At 51.4% G+C, this 24,230-nt stretch overlaps 1 protein-coding gene across 2 annotated transcripts in view; it reads left to right on the forward strand.

Annotated features, from left to right (window-relative positions):
- The window catches only part of LOC139751304 (glucose dehydrogenase [FAD, quinone]-like), a 226,956-nt gene that overhangs the window by 184,551 nt on the left and 18,175 nt on the right, over positions 1 to 24,230 (forward strand). Inside the window, exons 4-7 of one of the 2 annotated variants that reach the window (XM_071666638.1) lie at positions 21,546 to 21,904; positions 21,942 to 22,290; positions 22,566 to 22,768; positions 23,618 to 23,807. In XM_071666638.1, the coding sequence (XP_071522739.1) occupies positions 22,152 to 22,290; positions 22,566 to 22,768; positions 23,618 to 23,807 (532 nt within the window). In that variant the 5' untranslated portion in view covers positions 21,546 to 21,904; positions 21,942 to 22,151. Of the gene's footprint in view, positions 1 to 21,545; positions 22,291 to 22,565; positions 22,769 to 23,617; positions 23,808 to 24,230 lie in introns of both variants that reach the window. The other variant, XM_071666639.1, reaches the window with a different exon arrangement.

Genomic DNA, 24,230 nt, shown 5'->3' on the forward strand with positions numbered 1-24,230 from the left:
ACGTGGGTAGCATTCTCTCTCCCCTGTCCCCAGGGATAATATATATATATATATATATATATATATATATATATATATATATATATATATATATCTGTGTAGTGTTTACGTTGCCGGGTGTCGTGAGTGCATGGCCGGAGGTTCACGAAGGACGGTAAGGACCAGAGTGGTCATGCTTCACGCCTGACTCCTTCCTCCCACACTACCCGTCATCATCATCATCATCATCATCATCATCATCATCATCATCATCAGGGGTGTCAAGTCATCCCTCAGTGAGGACGACACAGTAGACGTGCCTGTGGCTATGATGCCTCTGGTCTTGCGGCTCGGATCAGACGCTAGAGCATCGGACACAAAGGTCGCACCGTCGTGCTCAAGGGTCGTGCCGTCGTGTCCAAGGGTCTTACCGTCGTACTCAAGGGTCGTAATATCGTGCTCATGGGTCGCACCGTCATGTTCATGGGTCGCACCGTCGTGCTCATGGGTCGCACCGCCGCGCTCAAGGGTTGCATCGTCGTGCTCATGGGTCGCACCGTCGTGCTCAGGGGTCGCACCGCCGCGCTCAAGGGTTGTATCGTCGTGCTCATGGGTCGTACCGTCGTGCTCAGGGGTCGCACCGTCGTGCTCAAGGGTCGTACCCGCACCGTCGTGCCCAAGGGTCGTACCCGGACCGCCGTGCCCAAGAATCGTACCCGTACCGTCGTGCCTAAGGTACCCGCACCGTCGTGCTCACGGGTCGTAATGTCGTGCTCAAGGGTCGCACCGTCGTGCCCAAGGGTCGTACCCGTACCGTCGTGCTCGAGGGGCTAGAGCCATCTCACAGAAGCACGCTTGGCTTCAGAAATCTGCACAGTGATAAATACCAGATAGAGACCATCATTATGTTTGCATGCTGGTGTGGGAGGTGCGTCCTGGGCACCATCCCTTCCTCCAGGCACACCCCAGGCGCCGCCCGCCCACCTGAGGGAGGTTAGGTTAGCCGGGTCGTCGTCGTCGTCGTCGTCGTCGTCGTCGTCGTCGTCGTCGTCGTCGTCGTCGTCGTCGTCGTCGTCGTCGTCGTCGTCGTCGTCGTCGTCGTCGTCGTCGTCGTCGTCGTCGTCGTCGTCGTCGTCGTCGTCGTCGTCGTCGTCGTCGTCGTCGTCGTCGTCGTCGTCGTCGTCGTCGTCGTCGTCGTCGTCGTCGTCGTCGTCGTCGTCGTCGTCGTCGTCGTCGTCGTCGTCGTCGTCGTCGTCGTCGTCGTCGTCGTCGTCGTCGTCGTCGTCGTCGTCGTCGTCGTCGTCGTCGTCGTCGTCGTCGTCGTCGTCGTCGTCGTCGTCGTCGTCGTCGTCGTCGTCGTCGTCGTCGTCGTCGTCGTCGTCGTCGTCGTCGTCGTCGTCGTCGTCGTCGTCGTCGTCGTCGTCGTCGTCGTCGTCGTCGTCGTCGTCGTCGTCGTCGTCGTCGTCGTCGTCGTCGTCGTCGTCGTCGTCGTCGTCGTCGTCGTCGTCGTCGTCGTCGTCGTCGTCGTCGTCGTCGTCGTCGTCGTCGTCGTCGTCGTCGTCGTCGTCGTCGTCGTCGTCGTCGTCGTCGTCGTCGTCGTCGTCGTCGTCGTCGTCGTCGTCGTCGTCGTCGTCGTCGTCGTCGTCGTCGTCGTCGTCGTCGTCGTCGTCGTCGTCGTCGTCGTCGTCGTCGTCGTCGTCGTCGTCGTCGTCGTCGTCGTCGTCGTCGTCGTCGTCGTCGTCGTCGTCGTCGTCGTCGTCGTCGTCGTCGTCGTCGTCGTCGTCGTCGTCGTCGTCGTCGTCGTCGTCGTCGTCGTCGTCGTCGTCGTCGTCGTCGTCGTCGTCGTCGTCGTCGTCGTCGTCGTCGTCGTCGTCGTCGTCGTCGTCGTCGTCGTCGTCGTCGTCGTCGTCGTCGTCGTCGTCGTCGTCGTCGTCGTCGTCGTCGTCGTCGTCGTCGTCGTCGTCGTCGTCGTCGTCGTCGTCGTCGTCGTCGTCGTCGTCGTCGTCGTCGTCGTCGTCGTCGTCGTCGTCGTCGTCGTCGTCGTCGTCGTCGTCGTCGTCGTCGTCGTCGTCGTCGTCGTCGTCGTCGTCGTCGTCGTCGTCGTCGTCGTCGTCGTCGTCGTCGTCGTCGTCGTCGTCGTCGTCGTCGTCGTCGTCGTCGTCGTCGTCGTCGTCGTCGTCGTCGTCGTCGTCGTCGTCGTCGTCGTCGTCGTCGTCGTCGTCGTCGTCGTCGTCGTCGTCGTCGTCGTCGTCGTCGTCGTCGTCGTCGTCGTCGTCGTCGTCGTCGTCGTCGTCGTCGTCGTCGTCGTCGTCGTCGTCGTCGTCGTCGTCGTCGTCGTCGTCGTCGTCGTCGTCGTCGTCGTCGTCGTCGTCGTCGTCGTCGTCGTCGTCGTCGTCGTCGTCGTCGTCGTCGTCGTCGTCGTCGTCGTCGTCGTCGTCGTCGTCGTCGTCGTCGTCGTCGTCGTCGTCGTCGTCGTCGTCGTCGTCGTCGTCGTCGTCGTCGTCGTCGTCGTCGTCGTCGTCGTCGTCGTCGTCGTCGTCGTCGTCGTCGTCGTCGTCGTCGTCGTCGTCGTCGTCGTCGTCGTCGTCGTCGTCGTCGTCGTCGTCGTCGTCGTCGTCGTCGTCGTCGTCGTCGTCGTCGTCGTCGTCGTCGTCGTCGTCGTCGTCGTCGTCGTCGTCGTCGTCGTCGTCGTCGTCGTCGTCGTCGTCGTCGTCGTCGTCGTCGTCGTCGTCGTCGTCGTCGTCGTCGTCGTCGTCGTCGTCGTCGTCGTCGTCGTCGTCGTCGTCGTCGTCGTCGTCGTCGTCGTCGTCGTCGTCGTCGTCGTCGTCGTCGTCGTCGTCGTCGTCGTCGTCGTCGTCGTCGTCGTCGTCGTCGTCGTCGTCGTCGTCGTCGTCGTCGTCGTCGTCGTCGTCGTCGTCGTCGTCGTCGTCGTCGTCGTCGTCGTCGTCGTCGTCGTCGTCGTCGTCGTCGTCGTCGTCGTCGTCGTCGTCGTCGTCGTCGTCGTCGTCGTCGTCGTCGTCGTCGTCGTCGTCGTCGTCGTCGTCGTCGTCGTCGTCGTCGTCGTCGTCGTCGTCGTCGTCGTCGTCGTCGTCGTCGTCGTCGTCGTCGTCGTCGTCGTCGTCGTCGTCGTCGTCGTCGTCGTCGTCGTCGTCGTCGTCGTCGTCGTCGTCGTCGTCGTCGTCGTCGTCGTCGTCGTCGTCGTCGTCGTCGTCGTCGTCGTCGTCGTCGTCGTCGTCGTCGTCGTCGTCGTCGTCGTCGTCGTCGTCGTCGTCGTCGTCGTCGTCGTCGTCGTCGTCGTCGTCGTCGTCGTCGTCGTCGTCGTCGTCGTCGTCGTCGTCGTCGTCGTCGTCGTCGTCGTCGTCGTCGTCGTCGTCGTCGTCGTCGTCGTCGTCGTCGTCGTCGTCGTCGTCGTCGTCGTCGTCGTCGTCGTCGTCGTCGTCGTCGTCGTCGTCGTCGTCGTCGTCGTCGTCGTCGTCGTCGTCGTCGTCGTCGTCGTCGTCGTCGTCGTCGTCGTCGTCGTCGTCGTCGTCGTCGTCGTCGTCGTCGTCGTCGTCGTCGTCGTCGTCGTCGTCGTCGTCGTCGTCGTCGTCGTCGTCGTCGTCGTCGTCGTCGTCGTCGTCGTCGTCGTCGTCGTCGTCGTCGTCGTCGTCGTCGTCGTCGTCGTCGTCGTCGTCGTCGTCGTCGTCGTCGTCGTCGTCGTCGTCGTCGTCGTCGTCGTCGTCGTCGTCGTCGTCGTCGTCGTCGTCGTCGTCGTCGTCGTCGTCGTCGTCGTCGTCGTCGTCGTCGTCGTCGTCGTCGTCGTCGTCGTCGTCGTCGTCGTCGTCGTCGTCGTCGTCGTCGTCGTCGTCGTCGTCGTCGTCGTCGTCGTCGTCGTCGTCGTCGTCGTCGTCGTCGTCGTCGTCGTCGTCGTCGTCGTCGTCGTCGTCGTCGTCGTCGTCGTCGTCGTCGTCGTCGTCGTCGTCGTCGTCGTCGTCGTCGTCGTCGTCGTCGTCGTCGTCGTCGTCGTCGTCGTCGTCGTCGTCGTCGTCGTCGTCGTCGTCGTCGTCGTCGTCGTCGTCGTCGTCGTCGTCGTCGTCGTCGTCGTCGTCGTCGTCGTCGTCGTCGTCGTCGTCGTCGTCGTCGTCGTCGTCGTCGTCGTCGTCGTCGTCGTCGTCGTCGTCGTCGTCGTCGTCGTCGTCGTCGTCGTCGTCGTCGTCGTCGTCGTCGTCGTCGTCGTCGTCGTCGTCGTCGTCGTCGTCGTCGTCGTCGTCGTCGTCGTCGTCGTCGTCGTCGTCGTCGTCGTCGTCGTCGTCGTCGTCGTCGTCGTCGTCGTCGTCGTCGTCGTCGTCGTCGTCGTCGTCGTCGTCGTCGTCGTCGTCGTCGTCGTCGTCGTCGTCGTCGTCGTCGTCGTCGTCGTCGTCGTCGTCGTCGTCGTCGTCGTCGTCGTCGTCGTCGTCGTCGTCGTCGTCGTCGTCGTCGTCGTCGTCGTCGTCGTCGTCGTCGTCGTCGTCGTCGTCGTCGTCGTCGTCGTCGTCGTCGTCGTCGTCGTCGTCGTCGTCGTCGTCGTCGTCGTCGTCGTCGTCGTCGTCGTCGTCGTCGTCGTCGTCGTCGTCGTCGTCGTCGTCGTCGTCGTCGTCGTCGTCGTCGTCGTCGTCGTCGTCGTCGTCGTCGTCGTCGTCGTCGTCGTCGTCGTCGTCGTCGTCGTCGTCGTCGTCGTCGTCGTCGTCGTCGTCGTCGTCGTCGTCGTCGTCGTCGTCGTCGTCGTCGTCGTCGTCGTCGTCGTCGTCGTCGTCGTCGTCGTCGTCGTCGTCGTCGTCGTCGTCGTCGTCGTCGTCGTCGTCGTCGTCGTCGTCGTCGTCGTCGTCGTCGTCGTCGTCGTCGTCGTCGTCGTCGTCGTCGTCGTCGTCGTCGTCGTCGTCGTCGTCGTCGTCGTCGTCGTCGTCGTCGTCGTCGTCGTCGTCGTCGTCGTCGTCGTCGTCGTCGTCGTCGTCGTCGTCGTCGTCGTCGTCGTCGTCGTCGTCGTCGTCGTCGCTCACCAGCCAGCGTCGGTAGAGCGACCCTCAAGCAACAACACTCCATCGCGAAAATGACAACACTGCGTCGCTCCAGTGGATTGCGTCGCTCAAATGGATGGCGTCGCTCCAGTGGATTGCGTCGCGATGTACTTTTTACTCTCAGGTCTCGCAAGTCTTGGCTACTTTTTACTTAAATCATACCTTCGGACACGGTGTCACTCGTGTCTGGTGTGATCACACGACACAGTAAAGCCCCTCTCGTGGTCTCCGTCAGGAAGTGTTTTCTCAGAAGGTCGTGTTATATATCCACCCTCTCGAAGTCGGAGTAGCCAAGACGCCGCGCAAGATACGAACAGTTTTAGCTAGAACTAGAAACCATCTTGAGTGTTTATCGTTTAGTACATCGTAACCCCAGACACCCGGTGTGGGCTGGGTGTGTAAATGGTTTACGTAAGGTTTTCACAAGGGGTCCCATTATGAGGCTGGAATTAACGCCACATGGGAGTGATTCACACGTTGGAAAGATGAGGAAAATGGGTCATTGCAGACACTGCAGACCAGGGGATGACAGCATACACAGCAGACCAGGGGATGACAGCATACACAGCAGACCAGGGGATGACAGCAGACACAGCAGACCAGGGGATGACAGCAGACACAGCAAGCCAGGGGATGACAGCAGACACAACAGACCAGGGGATGACAGCATACACAGCAGACCAGGGGATGACAGCAGACACAGCAGACCAGGGGATGACAGCAGACTGCAGACCAGGGGATGACAGCAGACACTGCAGGCCAGGGGATGACAGCAGACACTGTAGACCAGGGGATGACAGCAGACACAGCAGACCAGGGGATGACAGCAGACACAGCAAGCCAGGGGATGACAGCAGACACAGCAGACCAGGGGATGACAGCAGACTGCAGACCAGGGGATGACAGCAGACGCTGTAGACCAGGGGATGACAGCAGACACAGCAGACCAGGGGATGACAGCAGACTGCAGACCAGGGGATTACAGCAGACACTGTAGACCAGGGGATGACAGCAGACACTGCAGGCCAGGGGATGACAGCAGACACTGTAGACCAGGGGATGACAGCAGACACAGCAGACCAGGGGATGACAGCAGACTGCAGACCAGGGGATGACAGCAGACACTGTAGACCAGGGGATGACAGCAGACACTGCAGGCCAGGGGATGACAGCAGACACTGTAGACCAGGGGATGACAGCAGACACTGCAGGCCAGGGGATGACAGCAGACACTGTAGACCAGGGGATGACAGCAGACACTGCAGGCCAGGGGATGACAACAGACACTGCAGGCCAGGGGATGACAGCAGACACTGCAGGCCAGGGGATGACAGCAGACACTGCAGGCCAGGGGATGACAGCAGACACTGCAGACCAGGGGATGACAGCAGACGCTGCAGGCCAGGGGATGACAGCAGACACTGCAGGCCAGGGGATGACAGCAGACACTGCAGGCCAGGGGATGACAGCAGACGCTGCAGGCCAGGGGATGACAGCCGACACTGCAGGCCAGGGGATGACAGCAGACACTGCAGGCCAGGGGATGACAGCAGACGCTGCAGGCCAGGGGAAGACAGCAGACGCTGCAGGCCAGAAGAATAGCAAGTTTAAAGGTTATCTTGTAGGTCGGTGGAGAAGGTTGAACGTTTTAGTAGAAAGTTGTCTGGACCAGGAGGAGCAGAGGGCTGTCTTGAAAGTGAACTGTGAATACATTATACCTCACAACCTCAAGAAATCATCGCGTAAGATATTTATAGATGACTTCAGATTACCTTCTAACCATTTTTTTCTCTGAAGGCAATTACCATGTGCTTTCATAGTTTGAATTACATCCAAAGTGATATATATTTTTTATTCTACCAATAGTTGTTGCGTCTTAGAACGACTAAAAACCGCCAGTATTGTCCGTATATTGCTGAGGTCTTCCACGCTGTGTTATGCTGAAAATTCAATTCCTTTTTGATTATAGGAAAGCGTCCTAAAGCACTACAACTCTCTAACAACATCAGACATCTCCCTCTCGTTGATTGTATGTATAGGATTCATTCATAACCCCAATACCCATTTCAGAATGGGGGTCTGGTGTTACTCCATGACACCCCTCTTTTATAGGCGCCTGCTGCGCTGCAATCAGTTGCAGGGAGAGGATGGACTCCTTTGAAGCCTGAGAAGTTCTTGGCCGAAGCCGTTCTCTTGTTATCTGACGTTGATGACAGCCCCGCTATGGAGGCGACTCTTCACTCGCCATGTCACCTCAGGCAGGCAGAGTCCGGTAACACCTATTCAGCTTCCTCATGATCTGGTCAAGACCCCATTAGCGTACCTCACACCTCATAAAGGAAAGTAGACACATCGAGTCTTCTGAAGTGATTTCAGGAACCTGCAGACAACGAACAGATGAAAACGTATCGAAGTAATTGTGGAGAGCCTTTGAAGCGGGACTGTGTCCATATTGACCCACACGATCTCACGCGAGGCATTGGACAGTCAGACATGAGTGGCGCCCGTTGCACTGGGATCCAACTGGACAGTCGGTCGTCCGTCTACCCTGATCGATTGACGGGTTCTGTCTGTGACGGAGAGGAGGACTGAAATGTGCTGTACTTTGGCCATGTATGTATAGATTGCTCTGCTGTACTTATTATACATAATCAGTACATGATCATTACACACGACAGTATACATTATGTACTGATTACCCTAGGACCACTGCCTGCAGAAGAGTCCTGCGCTACTCACAGCAGCAGGGAAATGTAGACTCCTTTGGAAGGGTCAGAGTTCTTCGACGAGAGTGCACTCCCAGTGATACAGCCCGGCCAGAGACGACCTGATTCGTCCACCTTTTCAATCCATGAAATTCATCCTCACCTCAATTGATATCTTAGGCATTGATGTAGTTTTTTGTATTCTCATACGTTCATATTTCATCATCATTTCTCTCTCTCTCTCTCTCTCTCTCTCTCTCTCTCTCTCTCTCTCTCTCTCTCTCTCTCTCTCTCTCTCTCTCTCTCTCTCTCTCGTACACACTTGTCCATGTACTTGAGTAGTACATTTGCCCTATTTTGTAATGGTGTTTAAAAGGCATTGTTTATCTGGCGATGCTGTATTGACAGGAGTGCAGCATAATGTAGGAAGGCTTAAATGTAGGATACAGTAGGTTAGAAGTTTGTAACGGGTTACAGGACTCTTATGTTACCTGGTGTGACAGTGGTCAGTGCCTTATGTTTGAAGACGTTACACTGAATGATACAGCGTGTCACAAGATCCAACACTGTGTTGTACATTATGTAAAAGGATGTAACACTGTGCTATGCAGTATGTAAGGGTGTAACACTATGCTATGCAAGTAGATCTAACACTGTGCTATACTGTATGTAAAAGGGTCCAACACCGTGCTAAGCATTATGTAAGAGGGCCTAACACCGTGCTATACAATGTGTTAGAGGGCCTAACACCGCGCTATACAGTGTGTTAGAGGGCCTAACACCGCGCTATACAGTGTGCCAGAGAGCCTAACATCGCGCTATACAGTGTGCCAGAGGGCCTAACACCGTGCTATACAGTGTGCAAGAGGGCCTAACACCGTGCTATACATTGTGCCAAGGAGCCTAACACCGTGCTATACAGTGTGCCAGAGGGTCTAACACCGTGCTCTACAGTGTGCAAGAGCGCCTAACACCGTGCTATACAGCATGTATGTAAGGGGCTAACGATGAAAGAAGCGATGCACTTGGACCAGAACATCTTTCCGTTTTCTTTTAGTTTTCATTTCTCGTCTGTAAGGACACAAGAGATGAAGACGCTTCCCCCCCAGAGAATGATCCCTAAAACTAGTCTCCCCTCTCCCACTCTATGGGGTAAGCGACACTCGGAGCTCTCCCCATACTCTGGGGGCAGCAACCCCCCACACCCTGGAGGAGGCAGCCGAACCCAGAGAGAATCCCCTAACTCACTTTATGGGGGACGGCAACCCAAGCCCACGGAAACTCCCGGGCTGCGCACCTTCAAGGGGCAGCTAGACACCCCCTCAAGAAACTCCCTCCCTCCCCGTGTGCCACTCTCTGGGGGCAGAGTGTCACTCAGGTCGGGATGTTACTTTCACCGGAGAAACTTTGGTCATACCCCGTCCTGTGGAACACACCCCCCCCCCCCCCTTCCCCAGCAAGGCCTCCCCAAAGAACCCCAAAGACCTCTTGAAATAGGGGACACAATCCCCCACTCCCCCGCCTTCCCCTCCTTCCCCCTTCTCCACCCGCCCCCGAAAGAATTTTTATACCCAGGACGGTCGAGCCTATGGTTAAATTTTTATACCCAGGACGGTTAAGGCTATGGTTAAATTTGTATACCCAGGACGGTCGAGGCTATGGTTAAATTTGTATACCCAGGACGGTCTAGGCTATGGTTAGATTCTCGCAGGTTACGTGGTTTGGGAATTGGTCAGTTCGGGGTTCAGTAATTTAGGGCAGGGGTTTGTGTACATACTGGCTGACCTGAACATTTTGTTCTCATGGTCGAGTGTCATAACATTACTCCTGTTTTCATCACATTCCTGTTTTCATCACATTCCTGTTTTCATCACATTCCTGTTTTCATAACATTCCTGTTTTCATCACATTCCTGTCTTCATCACATTCCTGCTTTCATCACATTCCTTTTATCATCACATTCCCGTTTTCGTCACATTCCTGTTTTCATCACATTCCTGTTTTCATAACATTCCTGTTTTCATCACATTCCTGTTTTCATAACATTCCTGTTTTCATCACATTCCTGCTTTCATCACATTCCTGTCTTCATCACATTCCTGCTTTCATCACATTCCTTTTATCATCACATTCCCGTTTTCGTCACATTCCTGTTTTCATAACATTCCTGTTTTCATACATTCCTGTCTTCATCACATTCCTGTTTTCATACATTCCTGTCTTCATCACATTCCTGTTTTCATCACATTCCTGTTTTCATCACATTCCTGTTTTCATAACATTCCTGTTTTCATACATTCCTGTCTTCATCACATTCCTGTTTTCATACATTCCTGTCTTCATCACATTCCTGTTTTCATCACATTCCTGTTTTCATCACATTCCTGTTTTCATAACATTCCTGTCTTCATCACATTCCTGTTTTCATCACATTCCTGTTTTCATCACATTCCTGTTTTCATCACATTCCTGTTTTCATAACATTCCTGTCTTCATCACATTCCTGTCTTCATCACATTCCTGTTTTCATAACATTCCTGTCTTCATCACATTCCTGTTTTCATAACATTCCTGTTTTCATCACATTCCTGTTTTCATCACATTCCTGTTTTCATCACATTCCTGTTTTCATCACATTCCTGTTTTCATCACATTCCTGTTTTCATCACATTCCTGTTTTCATAACATTCCTGTTTTCATAACATTCCTGTTTTCATCACATTCCTGTTTTCATCACATTCCTGTTTTCATCACATTCCTGTCTTCATCACATTCCTGTTTTCATCACATTCCTGTTTTCATCACATTCCTGTTTTCATCACATTCCTGTCTTCATTCTGACCGCCCTACGTACGAGTACCTACGATGAATTGAGGGAGGAAATGTTCCTAGGAATAATCTTCAGTTGACCTTTGACCTCGTATGGTGATTAAGATGCAGATAAAACGGCAGTTATTGCTCGTTTGGTAACCTATTTTTATATTTTATTTATAGCCAGCTTGAGGACAATAGTGTATATATATATATATATATATATATATATATATATATATATATATATATATATATATATATATCCCTGGGGATGGTAGAGAAAGAACACGTCCCACGTATTCCCTGCGTGACGTAGAAGACGACTAAAAGCGGAGGGAGCGGGGGGCCGGAAATCCTCCCCTCCCTTTTTTTAATTTTCCAAAAGAAGGAACAGAGCAAGGAGCCAAGTGAGGAATTTTCCTTCAAAGGTTCTGTCGTCTGTTCTTAACGCTAACTCGCTAACGCGGGAAAGTGGCGAGCACGCGCGCTTGTGTATGTGTGTGTGCATATATGTATGTGTATATATATATATATATATATATATATATATATATATATATATATATATATATATATATATATATATATATATATTATATACTGTTGTTAGAGGTAAAATCGCCTCTTCTACCTACCTCCTCAGAACCTCCCCTAACTATGCCATGTCATGGGGTGACAGCAGCAGCAGTTGACGTCTGCCACGTCTATGTCCCACTGACCAGGTTCAGGGTGCGGGGAAGCCGCTCCCACGTAGGTAGGTGGGTGAGTGGGTGGGTCTCCATGTCAGTGGGTCTCTCCCATGACCTACAGTGTGTCCTGCAACATTGTGGTGACCCCTTACTCCCTTGTCCAGCTTTCTCCTCTCTCTCTCTCTCTCTCTCTCTCTCTCTCTCTCTCTCTCTCTCTCTCTCTCTCTCTCTCTCTCTCTCTCTCTCTCTCTCTCTCTCTTAGTTTGCTGTTTTGTTTTACCTTGACTTTTGTATTGGTCTTGCTTAGAAAATTCCTCTCTCACCGCATTAACTTTCCAGTACACACACACACACACACTTGATGACATATTCCTTCCCTCGCGAGTACGCCTTCTGATATACTATACCAGAATATCATCAGAATCTAATGTATCACTATATCGTCAGTTCCCTTGAGGGATCCATGATATATTCTGGATTCCTGGAATATCAGACCTTTGAGTCTCAAGGAGGAAGAGCTGTAGTTGCGTGTGTTGAGGAAGGAGGGTTAAGTCCGTCATACTCTCCTGGTCTAACTATTTCCTGATAATAGAAGAAAAAAAATATCCAAGGTTTTTTTTTTTTTTTTTTTTACCCGAGTGTCTGATGGTAGGTGACTGGCGGTAGTAATTGGTAGTGACGTGGAGAAAGGTAATCAAACCATGAACTAGTTCTGAGAAAACACATCGAGAGCATAACCTGCACTCGCGGGACGCCATCATCCTACACTCGGGGGCGCCATGTCTTGATCTTTAGCAATGCAACTTTCTGAGTTCTATAGTAAACTCTCCACACTCACAATTTCATCTCTCAGTTTGAATCCATTCATCCACCGCCACTCGCGCACACCAGATGTACTCCTTTGCATCTTTTCTGGAAATTTGCCAACAGTGTTGGCTTTTTGCCATTAAACTCCTGACCTCCCTTGATATTCTCTCAAGGTTCATATGACCGTGGCCACAAGTCTGGGTACCATATTGGGTCCCATGTCCCTCACGTACACAGTCCTGCATCCTTCTTCAACTCTGGCCCATATCTTCGGTATTCTACATTTGCCCGGGTTGACCTCACACCATCTTGGTAGTTCGTCTTGGTCCCTTCAGATGTTGATGTTAGGTACTCCTGCACAGGTTGTACGTCATGAGCTGAGACTCGTATGCATAGATATATTGAGGCAGCAGTGGGAGGCCAAGTCCCTCCAGGAAGTCATTTGCATAGGTCACGAATAGCAAGTGTGTGTGTGTGTGTGTGTGTGTGTGTGTGTGTGTGTGTGTGTGTGTGTGTGTGTGTGTGTGTGTGTGTGTGTGTACACACAAAGGTAGAGACAAGGTACCTGTTTACAAGATTATGAGACGAGGCAACACGAGTGTGAAACTGTTTCCGTCACACACACACACACACACACACACACACACACACACACACACACACACATACATGAGGAGGAGGGGAGAAGTCTACCCTTTGAAGACCCTCTCTCACTCCTGAAGGAAATGACAGTTAGGGGAGAGAGGTCCGGATGACAGAGGACATACCACACTGTAGAGGTACCGGACGCTGAGCAAGCGCAACACATCACACTGAGGGAAGCAGTGATGGAGTCCCCGAGGCGGGCGCTCAGTGCTGGACCGGGTGCTGGGGGGGGAATGTTAGGAGGCGACACGGGACACCGGAGGTAGCTGGGAAGAGCCGGAGGCGACGTAGATCAAAACCTTCTTGATAAAACCAGATGCGAGAGTGACGGATTCCCACGGAACGTGAGTACCCGCAGGAGAAAGTTGCCACAAGAAGGTCCCCCTCCAAAGGTCATAATGTAAACAAACGCTGGCGGTGTGGCGGGGGGATGTGACGGTACGTGAGGAGGGTGAGGAGGCGAGTCGGAGGCACTTGGGTAGACCAGACTGATTAAAAGGACGTGAAAACGCGGCTGAGTTTTCCCAAGGAGGAATTTACAGGGACAAGGAAGGAAGGAAGGTGAGAGAGAGAGAGAGAGAGAGAGAGAGAGAGAGAGAGAGAGAGAGAGAGAGAGAGAGAGAGAGAGAGAGAGAGTTAGCTCAGACTAATGTTTAGTTCAGTAGATGGACACCACAACGGCCTTACATCAGGGGAACGGACTCTGGAAAGCTCGTAATTCCACAGTCTGGACATAGAACAACAGATGGGTCAGACTTTGTGAACTATACAGCCAGGGCGTGGAGAGACGTGTGCTAACTGTTGTGTGTGCAGAGTGAGAGAGTGTCGGGGATACACGTTGGAAGGAATAGTTCGGTGGGAGATGTAGCGAAGCAGGGGAACACAGGGGCACACCGTATATGACGTCTAGGAAACACAAGAATTAAGCTCTGTATTTTTACAGATACAAGAGAGAGGACCAGAAATGACGACACTGGAGCATGGAGGAACAGAAGGAAGAGAGAAACGTGCTCACTAAATTGAAAGATCAACCATAACTGATCCCTAAGATTTGTCAGGGGTCAGAAAATAGTTAAGCACCAAGTTACAAGGTTAAGGAAGGTGTTTAAATGTCTAAAAAGTAAACTTGATGACCACCTCACCTGAAGACCACATCTAGCATTATCGTAGGTCAGAATTATCCCTCAGATGACAGTGGAGATAACCATAGAAAAAAAAATAAAACATTTAACAGTTAAAATGACAGTTCTCTTACCAGACATCACTGGATGTGTGTTTCCTCATGTGATGCCATGCAATACTGACGAAATGAAGGATTCTCACCCCATACAGAGGATTTAGGCATCATAGGATCTTAGATAAAACACCCAAAAAAAAACTGACTCTTATAGATTTCGAGGTTCTATGGTCTTATAGATTCCGAGGTTCTATGATCTTATATATTCCGAGGTTCTATGATCTTATAGATTCCGAGGTTCTGTGATCTTGTAGATTCCGAGGTTGTATGATCTTATAGATTCCGAGGTTCTATGATCTTATAGATTCCGAGGTTCTATGATCTTATAGATTCCGAGGTTCTGTGATCTTATAGATTCCGAGGTTCTATGATCTTATAGATTCCGAGGTTCTATGATCTTATAGATTCCGAGGTTCTATGATCCTTGTTTAGATCAGAGAATGGACGAGTTTGGGGGGGTGTCATCAGTCCTCAGAGGCAAGTTACCGAGGCGGGCTCATGTGGAGCTGAACTTGCCATGTCGCATGAAAGTAGTTTGGGAGAATGACAGGCTTTCAATAACACCAGACGAACGGAGCGTGAGAGTGTCATTAGCAAGTTTAGTTAAACTGGTTTTTTTATGGCCAGGAAAAGAGGAGGAGGAGGAGGAGGTTTAGAAAGGAACCAGACTGGAGTACAGAAAACATGAACCAATCTAATGATAGTTTTATCTGAAAGTTACGCATCAATAATGTCTTACTAACGAACGCACACATGCACACACTGTTTGACTCCCCAGGCCAGCCTGGGATCGGATCTGCATGGGTTCGAATCCTCGTTATGGCAGTCGACCTACACCCAACCCAGGTGTTCATCCTCCCCAGGGGTTTGAACGATAAATGGGTACATGGCTTAGACTGCGTGTGTGTGTGTGTGTGTGTGTGTGTGTGTGTGCACATAGGAGTAAATACATGGTACAAATGATCAAAGAGACGGAGCTACACGAGTGTAAAACTCACTTTTGGTAACACACACACACACACACACACACACACACACACACACACACACACACACGTGACGCTGGTATATGCTAAGGGCCCGCCTGTCCGTAGGTCCTGTCGTCCGTGCCAATAGTCTTCAAAGTCCCCCACCTTAAGGCCTGTTCGTCCGTAGGTCATACTGTGCGTGCCAGCAGTCCTTGTGGTCTTCACCCACATCCGTAGGTCTTCTTGTCCGTTCCGCAAGTCCCCAGGGTCCCCACCTCTCCGCAGGTCATGTCTCTCCCAGCAGTCCCCATGGTCCCCACCTCTCCGCAGGTCATGTCTCTCCCAGCAGTCCCCATGGTCCCCACCTCTCCGTAGGTCATGTCTCTCCTAGCAGTCCCCATGGTCCCCACCTCTCCGTAGGTCATGTCTCTCCTAGCAGTCCCCAGGGTCCCCACCTCTCCGTAGGTCATGCCTCTCCTAGCAGTTCCCCAGGGTCCCCACCTCTCCGTAGGTCATGTCTCTCCCAGCAGTCCCCATGGTCCCCACCTCTCCGTAGGTCATGTCTCTCCTAACAGTTCCCCATGGTCCCCACCTCTCCGTAGGTCATGTCTCTCCCAGCAGTCCCCATGGTCCCCACCTCTCCGTAGGTCATGTCTCTCCCAGCAGTCCCCATGGTCCCCACCTCTCCGTAGGTCATGTCTCTCCTAACATTTCCCCAGGGTCCCCACCTCTCCGTAGGTCATGCCTCTCCTAGCAGTCCCCATGGTCCCCACCTCTCCGTAGGTCGTGTCGTCCGTACCAGTAATTACCGGGGGTCTCTTTCCCACCTGGGGACCCACCCGTCCAAAAGGCATGTCCGTAAAGCCAGTGTTCGGCGGTCGCTAGCGAGGTAGCCGGGTCTGGGTACCTGGGGACCCGGAGAGCAGTTCTAGGAAAAGCCACTCCTCACTCTACCTCACTACTGCCATCATTTTCTCTCCCATCATCCCCTCCATCACCTGGTGTCTGCCAGGACACGACGTCGTGTCGACCGCCTGAGTTTAATCAGGGAAGCCCCCGTGTATCGCTGCTGTGTGGGCAGGTCGGTACTTTGATTCGGCTGAGGTGAAAGCGAAGGTCGCGGGCCACGGTGCATAAGGCTAGAGGTCGGTCCGTCCCGACCGTTGTGGGCCGGCCCTCTGCTATGATGCAGCGGCGCCGTGTGCGGGAAAGTAAAAGTGGCCCCAAGCCTTTTCCGTCCGTCTTCCGCCAGTGTTGACGGACGTCTAGTGTTGCTGTGCCACAGGGAAGAACGCGCTATGTTCCCTGTGAGCAGCCCACTGTGTCGTCCGGAGGAAATTGAAAACAAGGAGGAGGCAGTTACGTTATCATTGGCCGCCACCACCCAGGTACCACGCCCTGAGGAACCCCGGGCGAGATTGGTAGCCTGGGGTGGCCACATAACGTGTGTGTTCAGGTGTGCCAACTCACTGGAAGATGTCGTCTTGTCTTCGTCATTTCATTGATCTTCCTTGGTCCACCTGGCTGCCAAGATCTATCACTCTACGTCAAGGAATGTCATCTTTACTGTCACTAAACACTCGTTTCGAACTGGATCCTGGAGTCGCTAGTTCAGCCGAGCATCAGATACGTTACACAAGACAAAAAAAAAATCATACGAAGCGAACGTGTTTCACGGCGCTGCTGCATATGATTCCCCTGGTGGTGTGGGGGAGAGGAGGGTGCTTGGAGGCGGCGGGAGTGGGTTACGGTTGGTCTGGGGCCACACGTCTACCTCAGCAGACAGGGAGACAATCGCCCACACAGCCACATACACGGGACGTGTAGATATAGACACGGGCGGAGGCATGCATGACACAAGGAAACTGTACAAGGAGCTGGGGCACCTCGCTGGATTCCAGCCGATAATCCAGATGGGTCAGAATGTAATTGTGAATGTTACTCCTTGACCACTGACATCAGACCTGCGCCCTGGGCCATGCAGAAGCAATACCCCAGCCACGCCTCGCACTGTCCATCAGAACAACCCCTCCTGGTGGGGTTGTGGGGTGGCGTAGCGATGCAGGAGGACCGCGCACACTGCTTTCACTCTCAGAATGCCAGGAAAAAACTTGCTTCCGTCCGCCTACGATTTCCTGACATTCGGATCAGTTAGATGATGATAACTGGGTTGGGTTAAGAATGAAGCACTTCACTCACTCGTGAAGGTGACGCCATACCGGGCAATATCCGGTGATCCTCTTGAGGAATTAATCCGCTAATGATCACTGTACTTGACACGGCACATGATTAACATCGTCATTAATCACCCCCTTCGCATGTCGTCAATGTTTCCGGTAGAAAGGCATACAGTTATGTATTGTAAACAATCGCAGGTATAATTTATTAGGAAATGTATGTGTAAATGGAAATTAGTATTCACAGCAATGAAGGCAAGTTAAAGTGCACATTTTTATTGACTACTTGTACGTACGAATGAATGTATGTGGTTGTCCCTATCTATCTGTACCCACGTGTGAATACATCTGTACCTCTCTGTACCGACGTGTGGATATCTGTACCTCTCTGTACCCACGTGTGATGCCTGTGTCTGTCCGTACGGATGTGTGGATGTCCGTGCTAATCTTTAGCACCGTCTGCACCACGCGTGCAAGTGTCTGATTGCTGTAAGTGTGTTATTAGGAGGAGAAAGTTTTACACTCGCATTGCCCCGTCTCTTAACTTTGTATATGTATGTATCTTGTCTTTATTCTTATGTGTGTAGAACCGACACACACACACACACACACACACACACACACACACACACACACACACACACACACACACACACACGCACCTGGCTTAGGTAGGGGTGTGTGTGCGTGTGTGTATGTACACAGGAGTAAAGACAGAATACGTATATGAAAGGTTAAGAGACGCGGCATCTCGGGTGTAAAACTCTCTCTCTCTCTCTCTCTCTCTCTCTCTCTCTCTCTCTCTCTCTCTCTCTCTCTCTCTCGTAAGACCCAAATGATAATCACAATTGGTAACCACACACCCCCACAGGGACACATGTAATCCCCCCCACCCCCACCCTTAATACGAAGGAGGCGGGGTGTTTCCCGTAAGTACAGAACATATAAACAACACCCAGTAATGTAAACAACAACCAATGATGCAAACAGCACCCAGTAATGTAAACAACAACCAATAATACAAACAACACCCAGTAATGTAAACAACAACCAATAATGCAAACAACACCCGGTAATGTAAACAACAACCAATAATGCAAACAACACCCAGTAATGTAAACAACAACTAATAATGCAAACAACACCCAGTAATGTAAACAACCTGGCATAAGACAGCCCCGTCCATGACCCACAACACACGTATGTTGACACTCACTCAAGGACGTCATTATGGTATACATCATCATGAGACGTGAATATATATATATATATATATATATATATATATATATATATATATATATATATATATATATATATATATATATATATATATAATTTTCTCTCATACGGAAGGAAACTCAGGTATCTTCATGCTGCGGGCGTATATAGAGTCGAATCCTACGGCCTATCGACGTGGTCCGTGTCACTCTGCAGACGGCGTGCGGGCCACGATGTCTGTCCTGAAGACGAGGAAGAACCACCCAAAGTGTGGACACAGTCAGCGCGCTGACGTGAGGAGTGTTCGTCACTTTGTGTTCCTCGGGTACGAGGTCGGCTGACAGGGGCCCTGGCAACGTGCACGAGAAAGTTGGGATCGTACGCTATGCATGCCAACGGAATCCTCTTCTCTGGTGATGTGTGAGCATCAACCGACGACCCATAACGTACCACAGCTACGCCTGGAGGTGTCTGGTCATGACAGCCTCGCCTTCTTCCTGGTGTACAAACAGTTCTAGGGTTAGGTTGATGATCCAGAACCGTCGTCTGTCCTCCTGTGAGTCGTGGTTGGTGTGGGTGGGAGTGTTGGGTTGTTTACCCAGTAAGCCGGCAACACCTCGCACCTCCCACTTAGCATCTGCTGGAGAACAAGTGAAGGTGCTACGCCAGCCGCTCGCTCCCAGCTGGCGCTCCAAGTCTCTAGCGTCCGACGAGATGATAAATCTCACCTTGTTATTTGGTCTTGACTCTCAAGGAACTGGACGATGAATAGTTCAAATGTTTGCCCTTGTAAGGACGACTGAACGACCTTTGGCAACGTCTGTGTGTGTGTGTGTGTGTGTGTGTGTGTGTCTATCATGCCCGAGAGGTCGTATAGTCGTGTGGTAGTAACCTGGGGGACTCGCTCATGGCATCGAGATAATCTGTATTTCCCTACGAACACTTACTCGTAAACCACAAGAATTACACACCACGACGAAACATACTGAAACTTACCCTAAAGTTCGCTGTATGAGAACTCACACACTTCATTTTATAATGACATGGTTCCGTGGATCATGAGGTCGATCGCAATTCATGTACCAGTCAGTCTGTGAACGAAAAAAAAAAGTTTCTTTCATCACTAAGTAATTATCTGTAACATTGTTCCCTGATATCATGAATTAACCAAGGTATGAACGCTGTAACAGGTTGGGATACAGAGCACACATCTGTATCTGGTCTCGTCCAGTACAGACAAGGTTAAACAAGAGTAAAAGGAAGCAGAATAGATTACACATATTAGCCTCCAAATTCAGTTTGATATATAGATGTGAAATTATCTTTCACATGACTAATTTCTGAATAAATTGTTTGTTCTTAATGTGATCGTACACGAGATAAGTTGGGTATATTCATTAATAATATATATATATATATATATATATATATATATATATATATATATATATATATATATATATATAAATATATATTTATCAAGCACTGCACGACGTTGTCTGGCTTAGTGTATATACCCTCATCCTCTCTCATACGCCCACCGTAAGTGTGTTACAATATGACAGCAGCAATATTTCTCCATGTCTCTGTGACATTAATCCACATCAGTTTTCCTCTCGTTCTCATGTTCTATATTACGTGTCTGTTTGATCTGTGTGTTGGATATTGTTGGCTGACCATCCCGGGCGACGGTGTACAACTCTCTCCTCAAAAGGCGACTGTTCTGTGAGTCTTGTCCTGCCGGAACTGAGTAACATCGATCAACTGACTGTTGGTGACTCTGTACGGTCAGTCTGTATTGATCGCTTCTGCAGGAGGGAAGTTAAGGTTGGTTGGTTGGTTGGTTGGGTGGGTTGGTTTTGAACAGCCAGTGGCCTACGAGGAAGGTCATTTAGGAAATGATTTCCTTTGGAAAATTGAGTATATTTAGCTATAGAATAACCTGGATACCAAGTGATTATGCATTCACTTGGCTGGAGCTGGCTCGAAGTCGCCATAACTCATTCATTGTCTTCGATAATGAATTTTGAATTGAAGTTAATTTGGACGAGGGTACCGTGGGCTGCCTCTGCTCCGCAGTGGGAGGGGCGGGAGCCTCTCCTGCAGAACTGACGGAGGAGAGGAGAAAGAATCCTAGTAAGGTGATAACATGTGTGTGTGTGTGTGTGTGTGTGTGTGTGTGTGTGTGATCATACTGGCGTTAATGTCAAGTCGGTTTCCGGACCTCTGGTCCTGAACCAAACACCAGTTACAATAACTACTTCCTTTCTCTCTGGTTTTTCTCCTCCACTTTCATGTAATGTGACTGTGAACTGAGTGATACGATCCTCGAGCCACGTACTTGTATTTCGGGTGTAAGTCACGTGTGAATGTTCCTCCTCACTCGTCCTGGGAGAGAAAGTTGGACGCGAGGCAGGTTCCTCTGGCGGGGAGGAGGGATGATGTTGCTAGCATGCATACTGTGTATACAGTACCATACGTATACCTTACCTTATGTATGCCTTACTTTACGTACACCTTACCTTATGTGTACCCTACTTTATGTATACCTCACCTTACATATACCTTACCTTATGTATACCTTACCTCATGTATACCTTACTTTATGTATACCTTACTTTACGTACACCTTACCTTATGTGTACCCTGTTTTATGTATACCTCACCTTACATATACCTTACCTTATGTATACCTTACCTTTTGCATACCTTACTTTATGTATACATTACCTTACGTACATCTCACGATGGTTGCAGAGGTTCTTAGTATCCTGTCGACCAGATCTTGGACCTTTACCTCACCTCACCTCACGTATACCCCTACATGTGTTGTCATCCCACAGGACAGGTGAAAGAAGGGGGGAGGGAGATAGTGTCATTACTTATAACAGGAACTTGCCACAAGGCAGGACGGGTTCTTAGCTCTCACCTCGTCTGTCAAAACCCTGGTGTTCCCATGAGGTTATCCATCCACTTGACACACCAGATCCACTAGTGTTACTTGACTTGGCAGATCGTGTGTGTGTGTGAAAGACGCAGAGTAGCGTCATTGCAAAAAGAAGACAACAAGGGAAAGTAGTTTGTCACTACGTTATATTTGGCGTTATGAACACTAGGCCAGGTCGCATGTTGCTCCCACCCAGGTCACACAGGCCTTGGTATATGACCCATCCCCTTGACATGAACCGTGGCAGCCATAGTATCCGTGTGTTTGACTTACCATTACCATACCATTACCATACCATTAACCAGGATGACTTTTACTTGCAGGTCGATGCGTGACTAAGGCATCAGGACCTGGGACATTACGCCTCCAGCTGATGCTCTCAGTTGGAGGGGAAAGCAAGTGTGTGTGTGTGGCCATCACTCAGCCTCACCTTCTGACGTGGCCCACACGTGTTATGATGGACAAGATTTAGACTCTCGAGATGACGCCATTCCCTGCAGTCTGGGATGCCACCAGCCTGAGGATGGTTGACTTCGCCCACGGCTGCTCGTCGGCGACGCTGTAGGACCAGTTCCTGGTGCTCACGACGAAGTGGTGTCCAAGTACCCACCCCTCTTCCACTTCTCTAGGAGTTGGTGGAGTGTCGCTCCCTAACAGTTGGCGAGGAGGCGCTGTCTTGGAGGTGTTGTGGAGGTGGCCCCATTGCACAAGGCTTGGAGGTGTTGTGGAGGTGGCCCCATTGCACAAGGCTTGGAGGTGTTGTGGAGGTGGCCCCATTGCACAAGGCTTGGAGGTGCCCCATTGCACAAGGCGTGGAGATACCCCCATAGTACAAGGCGTGGAGATAGCCCCACAGTACAAGGCGTGGAGGTGTACCCTCCAGTTGGCGGGGTGGAGGAGGCGCACCTGCAGGAGTCAGAAGGCGGGAGATGACGTTCAGCCACAAGTCGACGTGGCTGCTGCCGGTGACGCTGCTGCGTCTGCTGCTCATCACTGTCATCAGGGAAGCTGGCCACCACAACTACGACTCCTCGCACAGGCTGGGCACCTACTATGACTTCGTGGTCGGTGAGGATCCACTGCCATCTCTCCACTCCCGCCATCAATGGCGCTGCCTAACCACACCTCCCCCTCCGCTCACCTGTTCCATGTCGTCCTTATCTCATGTGCAATACCTTGAGATCGAATCCCTCCCCTTCCCCCCAAACCACCATTATTTATGCCCTCATGCCTCCCCCCAATCTTGACCCAGTATGCACAGTTTGAAATACGTATTGTCTAACTCATCATCCCTGACCTGACCTTGACCTTGTGACCACCACCACCTTACCCCGTGTCCACAGTTGGGGCCGGGTCGGCCGGGGCGACGGTTGCTGCGCGTCTGTCGGAGGTGGGCGGGTGGCGCGTCCTTCTGCTGGAGGCTGGAGGGCAGCCGCCCCCTGAGAGCCACGTGCCCGCCCTCTTCGGGGTGCTCCTGCAGGGCGACGCAGACTGGAACTTCAGGACTACGCGCCAGAGGCACGGCCTCAGGGGCTTTAAGGATCAGGTGGGGAGTCCTGTAGTTATACACACACACACACACACACACACACACACACACACACACGTACGTCTAACGACATCCACACGATGTGCGTATTTGATTGACGGGTTGATTGATTGGTTGGTTGATTACTAGGGTAGTACATCGGATGCTTGTTTGATTGATTAGTTCTTTAGAAGACAGTATTTATTGTGTATCATATTATCTTTTCCAGGGCGAGGGAGCTAAGTTCTTGATGGGTGTGTTGATGACACGATTGTCAGATGGTTTCTTGATTAGATGGTTGAATAAATGGTCAGTTTCATGATGGTGTGGCTCATTACTTGACGTATGTAGCAGATGGTTGATTGGTTGGCCCTTGTGATGGTAAATTGAGTAATAAACTGATTGACTACTTTGGATTTAGACTGAATATTTGAATGAGTGATTGAATGATAGTTTAAATGATCGTTTAGTTGACTGCTAGTTTGTCTGATTAGTGTTATTAGGCGTGAGTGTTAATTAGTTAAGTTACTGGCAACATTATGGCGTGAACGATTTATTTCGTGTGGAATAATGAATGACTGCTGACCAAGTGACCGATAAGTTGATTAATTCGTGAGCTGGAAACTTCCTTCATTAATTTAGATTTCAGTTTTGCATGAGAGAATATCACGCGGTCTTCAGAAGGATACACGACACACACTGAAACAGTAAGATCCTCATTCAGAGAGAGACTGAAACAGTAAGATCCTCATTCAGAGAGAGACTCTGCCTCACACACACACACACACACACACACACACACATGTCACTCACTCAGACCCACTCAGAGGCCACTTTAACCGTCTACGGCTCTCCCGTCAACCCCAGGCCATCCCGTTCAACCGCGGGCGAGTGGTTGGGGGAAGCTCGACCATCAACTACATGATGTACGTCCGTGGCAACCGGCGCGACTTCGACAACTGGGAGGAGATGGGCAACCCCGGCTGGAGCTACGAGGCCGTCCTCCCTTACTTCAAGAAGTCGGAGGACTACAGAGGCACCAGGCACGCCGCGACAGGTGAGGCTGGTGGAGGGCATCTGTTGGTCAGTTGCCGTGTGAGGCAGACAATTGGTTACACCGTGGCGCAGACGAGTGGCTACGACCAGCAACACGTTGGATATGTTCTTGAGCATCACGATCATATCCCACGTTGATCATAGTTGGCTAATCTGATGCTGTATAGAGAAAACGCGATCGATATGGATGCGACATATCATAATAGAAATTTGCTGTCTTTATAGTTACCCCACAGAAGCCGTCCCGAGGCCCTGTGATCGTACGTGGATCACGGATACATGATAACGGAAGGGCCAGTACTAGATACCAGTAGCCTAGGTGCAGTGGTACTAGATCCCAGTAGCCTGGTCCTAGTAATGTTCAGTACCTAGTCCAAACCCTCGAGGATAGCTCGCTGCTTTTGGTTGGTTTACAGTAAACAAG

Source organism: Panulirus ornatus, chromosome 11 (genome assembly GCF_036320965.1).
Source record: "Panulirus ornatus isolate Po-2019 chromosome 11, ASM3632096v1, whole genome shotgun sequence".
Taxonomy (NCBI): Eukaryota; Metazoa; Arthropoda; class Malacostraca; order Decapoda; family Palinuridae; genus Panulirus; species Panulirus ornatus.